Consider the following 5,721-nt stretch of genomic DNA (forward strand, 5'->3'; position numbering starts at 1 on the left):
TTTCCTGTAAATGAAAAGCTGTTCTGGCTATATTACTAACACTTAAGTGACATATGCAAGCCATTGAATTAGTCAAGTTATAGTGAAAAAGTCACTTACCTCAAATATGTCATTTCAAAGTTTGTGGTATTCATGTCTATCTTGTTATACTTAAAGTCTTCATTCTGAAGAAAAAAATAAAAGCCCATGAAAATAAAAATCTGAATCAACATTATACCGTGGAAAGAAAGATAACTAAAGATCCTTCTTGATAGCATTTCAAGAAGCTAGGTTTATTTGCCATCACGGTAATCTGGTTTAAATCCTTACCAACTTGCTAAAAAGGAGCTTTCTTTTTCTTGACATCAATCATTGTGAAATATGTAACATATCCTAACTTATTATTTACTGTTGCATGGATTTATTGCCTATTTCTCAAAATGGACACTGACTTTACATTTATCATGAATATTTTGGCTATATTTATGGAATGAAAAATATTTTTGTTGATGTTGCTAATCCCGAACAAAGTCAAATGTATCAGAAAATCTTCAAAATCCTTATCTCTCTCCCGCTACAGTTTGGAGTCCACTGCTGAAACATTTTAGAGACCCCCGATTGGACACTGTAAATGAACCAATCAAAAAACCCGTTTCATTTCGACTTCGGGCAAACTTTCATAACACAACTTCCGGTAAAAATGGCCGCTAAGGAGGCACTGAAAAAGGTAAATCGCAAATATAGCATGTAAATCAGCATAAAGAAAGAAAGAAAAATATCAAATTAATGGAAGAAATGTGTGTGTCATTTCTGTCTTTGATTAGTAGTATAAGTACATGCAGAATGACGAATGTTTGTGCTAATGATCGATGACCTTGTCCATGTTTCTTCTTCATTTTCGTTGACACCGACGAAGATGAAGCAAATAATTATGTAGGTGTGCAAACACATCATGACATGAGAGGAATTATATAGCACCTTTTTAGTTTGCATGTATCAGGTTGGGCACAACCCCGCAAATGGATAATTGTCATGCATTTGAGTAACAGTTAATCATTCCATGTTCCTAAATGCACGATTTTTGAAATGAAAAACAGAAAGTTGTTTTGTTAAACAATTTTATAAAAATACTCCGAAATAGCTGAAAACTCTTCTTTTGCAATTATTCTTTAAATAATTGAAAATCACATTACTATATGTCAAGATAAACAAGATTTTACTGAATTTCCTTAATGGGAAAGAAGGATTGAGACTGAATATAAAGGCTTTCCATGGAGGGAGAACCTGAGTTGGTTTGTGTTCGAGGGCAGATACATTTGAAAGGGTGGTGGAAGTGTAGCAGAATTTAAAATGGGTTTGGGGGTTCCAAGATCCCAAAGCAAGGTTGGTAAAGTACTATTTACCATCGAGTGATTATGACGTCATTATTTGACGTGATTTTTGTGATGTCATAATCACCAGAAGGTCGGATTAATAAACGGTAAATATGACTTCGTTTTAGGATCGCTAAATCCTGCATTGTATGAAGTTGTTGTATGTAGTTACCAGAGAAACTTAAGTTTAACAAATGACACTGATAACTTGTATATATATATCTACTCAGACAATACTATATTGTTTTCCGCAGTAACCTGTTAACAATGAAATTCTTAAAACAATTTTTTCCCACTTTTCAGACAACGGGTCTTACCCGACTAGCAGTTAATCCATATGCACGAGAGGTAAGTTGGAAAATTTCCAGAAAAACATTGGTTTTCATCAACATGTTCTCCAGCAATATGCAAATGAAAAAGGCTTGGTCTGTGTTTGTTTGGTTCCTAATGATTTTTGAAATTAAACTTGGAAAAATAATATATTGATAATGACAATTAATTGATAATGTCGATCATAAACAAATTGCCTCAATTGGTGGAAATATAATAAGATTTACAGGGCCCATAGTTTGAATCGATCTATTCTATTCTTGAAATTCTAAAATATGTATAAAGTATGATAATGTACATGTTTACATTGATTCAGTTTAAATGCTGTGAAGGTAAGTTCATATTAAGATGTTTAATATTCAATAAAAATGCTTCCAAAGTAAAATTACAAATGTTTTAACGATTGCTTGTGATTTATTATTTTGTAGAATTTAATGCAAATATATGACAAGATATTGAGAACTGTAGCAAAAATGCCAGAAACCGCTGCCTACAGACAAAACACAGAATCTATTGTCAAAGGAAGACTAAATCTGGTGAAAAGTGTAAGCAAATGTTAAAAGAAATCTAAAAATGCCATTATTGGTAGCAGAATTAGTGTTTCATGTTAAACATTGATATGTATTATCAAATAGTTCTCTGTGGTTAAAATAAACATAATATATTTTGATAAAAAGTCTTTGACTGGTGATGTAACAATAAAATAACTGAATAGAAAATCAAGCATAAATGTTGGCTTTGTGAAACTGACATATCTTTGATAAAGCCAAGCGCAGAAAAAAGGATTATATTAAAATTAAGGAGCCATAGTGGCCGAGTGATTAAGGTTCTCTAACATATTTTCACTGGTCCTCCATCTCTGGTTAGAGAGTTAGAAAGCCATCTAAGGCATGCGGTTGCCAGGAACTGACCAAGCCAGTGGATGTTCTCCAGATATTCCTGCTTTCCTCTGCCTCATAAACCCGAGATGTCTGTAAATGACCATAACTCTTTATAAGACATAGAACAAAATAAAGTAAAACTTATGACATTATAAATACTAAGAAGTAATTGTATTTATTTAACATTTCAGGAACAAAATTTACAGAAATTAGAGGAACAGATAAATGATGGACAGATTGAAGAGGTTGTTCTTCAGGTAATTATCTCACTTATTCAATAAAAAAAAAAGTCATTCTACAAGTAATTACCGTCGAAACTTATTATCTTGAAATGCAATGGACCAACGAAAATAATTCGACTCATCCGGAATTTGACTCAAATGTAATGTCATTAGGTTTGATCAGAATGTATTTTTAACGGTCCATAGCAAAAGTAGATTCTATACCAAGGCAGAAATACATTGTACGACTCATTTACTAGTACGTATGCAACGACAAGTTATACATTTACCAATATGGGTTTATTAAATTATTTTGCACAAGCAACATTTCATACAAGCCTAATGATTCCTACACAAACATGCTTCCGGTCATGATCAGTCACGCTCATCGAGCCATGCTGTGTGTGATTGTGTAAACATGTGTCGTATCTTAGAACGAATAAACATATCCGGCCTGCTATACCTTTCGGCCGGGTACGAATTGGTCCCTATGTGTCGTAGTGGAGCGCTGCCTCCGGAAATCACTCGGGCACAGTTTTCTATACTTTTTTGTAGGTTTCCAATTATTTTAGGCATATACATGCATTTACATATTATTTTTGTCAAAAACAAACATAACTACCATTCTTAATATCTACCGTACCCCTCACACGACATCATATTCACAATTTCCAGACTTGCCGTAAAAATCCCCTTCTGAAAGACCTTCATATGTATTACGTAAAAAATAATGCCTCGGTGGGAATTTGATAATCTATGTGGTTCAGTTTTATTGCCTAGTAAGTAAGCGATATCGAACAAGTAAGATGAAATGCAAATTACGTTTTATAACGGTTTGCATAATTATTACTTTGCTCCATTAGCAGTGATAGGCACCAATTGTAGCTCTAAAGACGACATCAGTTTCTGTCTAAAAGTCTTTGGAGCTACAATATTGCAGCTACTCGTTCCTATTCTACAAGTAAGTCACAATTGTAAAGTGACACTAATTAGGAAGCCAGACTTGAGAGGATTATTAAACAATTCATTGTTGTAGTATGTTCCATAGGCCTGTGTATACCGATCGCATTATGTGCAGGTAAACCAGTCGTGTTACGACAAACCACATGTGAATTTCAATTGTTTGTATAGGCTATATTATATAGACTAATTAGGAAGCCAGACTTGAGAGGATTATTAAACAATTCATTGTTGTAGTATGTTCCATAGGCCTGTGTATACCGATCATGATATGTGTAGGTAAACCAGTCGTGTTACGACAAACCACATGAGAATTTCAATTGTTTGTATAAGCTATACATGTTATATTTTCGTTATAAATTTTTCCACTAAATATCGGTTCTAGGGACCAGAAATTGACTTCGACCCGATCAGAGTTTTGAGTCATCCGATCTTAAAATACATATACAAAGAAGGGGGAAAACCGGAACTTCAAAATTAATTTGTCTCAACGGGAATTTTGAGTCAAGTGATTTTGAGATAACGAGTTTCTACTGTAATTCCTGTTTCAAAAGATATATTATGCAGGCAATTATCTTCCTTGTTTCAAAATTTGTTTTTTAACAGGCAATTATCTCCCTTTTTAAAAAAAGTTATTATACATATAACTATATTCTTTACAACAGACTTCAACAGTGGGTGCTTTGAAGGTAAAACCCTGCTGAATATACTTCTTGTCTATGGAGAACTTCTCTTTAGCTTGATAGGTTGAGCGTAAGACTATATATAGCTAGTAAGCAAAAGTTCAATCCCTTAAAAGTTATACAATATCCTGTGCATTGTTATATTGGAATTGTACACCCCTGGTAAATTATTCTCTAGAAAACTATTCTAAAGGTTTGTCTTCAGTTACAATGTTATTAATCCTTGTTCTCTCTCAATAGTCTAATCTACTAGAGAACACAATGATATTCCTGGTCATTTTAGTCTATATTGTCCTTATTATACCTCCCGCAACAAAGCTAAAGAGGGGTATAGTGGAATCGGGATGTCCGTCTGTCTGTCAACAAAGACACAACTTTACGCGGCAAACTCCTCCTAAACAACTTCGACAGATTTTGATAAAATATGGAAAACAGAACCCTGACATAAAGGGGAGTTGAGTAAACTAAATAGGGTTCTACAATGTCCCCTATTAATGGATTTATTACAAAATTTGTACTGTGGGGAGTATTAGTCATCCACTCTGGCGACCATTCTAGTTCTCAATGAAGTTGTTTAGTTTATGTAATAGAAACAATGCAGATGTTGATAAGATGATTGAGGTTTGAGGTTCCTTTATTCCTCCTGAGTTTAGTTTATTGGTTTTCTAATTTATCAGATTAATATATGTATTTAGTATTTTACATGTTTTCTTTTGTAGGCTAAACGTGAACTCAAATTGTCGAGACAGATGTTGGACAATAAGGTATGGGAGCCACTTGCAGGCCAGGCACCAAAGAACCAGTGGAAGTGGCCGTTATAATAATCTTCAGTGATAGTGCTTGCTTTGTGACTGTGGACGAACTCGATATCAACATTCACATTCTGAGTTATATGTGTATGAATAGTGTTATTGTATAATAGATTAAAAAAATTAAAAAATAATAAAAATTCTCTGTATTTTTAATGCCTTGACTCTCCAATTGCAATCAGGTTCTGGTTACAGTAAACTAACTTTCTTTCGCATGCTATTTTTATTCGCAAATTTCACGATTAAGGTAAATTCGCAAATGTTTATCTCAGCAATTTAATTTTTTTTATGTCATAGCTAATGTGTTACATTGAAAGCAATTTTAATTCAGTAATGTTATCCGTGCATGAAAAATTAATCATCGTGAAATTTAGTAGCTGTGAAATAAAGCTGGTTTTCTGCACTAATATATGGTCTATTAACTCATTGACCTTTGTTCTGAAGGTCATAAACTCATTATTATGATTCTTGAGTTTTTAATTCCA

The 5,721-nt window shown here is 33.4% G+C and overlaps 1 protein-coding gene across 1 annotated transcript; it reads left to right on the plus strand.

Annotated features, from left to right (window-relative positions):
• The first annotated feature begins 611 nt into the window (after positions 1–611).
• On the plus strand, positions 612–5,376 carry LOC138304770 (probable NADH dehydrogenase [ubiquinone] 1 alpha subcomplex subunit 5). Its single transcript, XM_069245034.1, has 5 exons — positions 612–706; positions 1,656–1,700; positions 2,111–2,227; positions 2,755–2,820; positions 5,147–5,376. The coding sequence occupies exons 1-5, from the start codon at positions 680–682 to the stop codon at positions 5,246–5,248; spliced, it is 357 nt and encodes a 118-aa protein (XP_069101135.1). The 5' UTR covers positions 612–679; the 3' UTR covers positions 5,249–5,376.
• The last annotated feature ends 345 nt before the right edge of the window (positions 5,377–5,721 follow it).

The sequence above is a fragment of the Argopecten irradians genome, chromosome 12 (assembly GCF_041381155.1).
Source record: "Argopecten irradians isolate NY chromosome 12, Ai_NY, whole genome shotgun sequence".
NCBI classification, from domain to species: domain Eukaryota; kingdom Metazoa; phylum Mollusca; class Bivalvia; order Pectinida; family Pectinidae; genus Argopecten; species Argopecten irradians.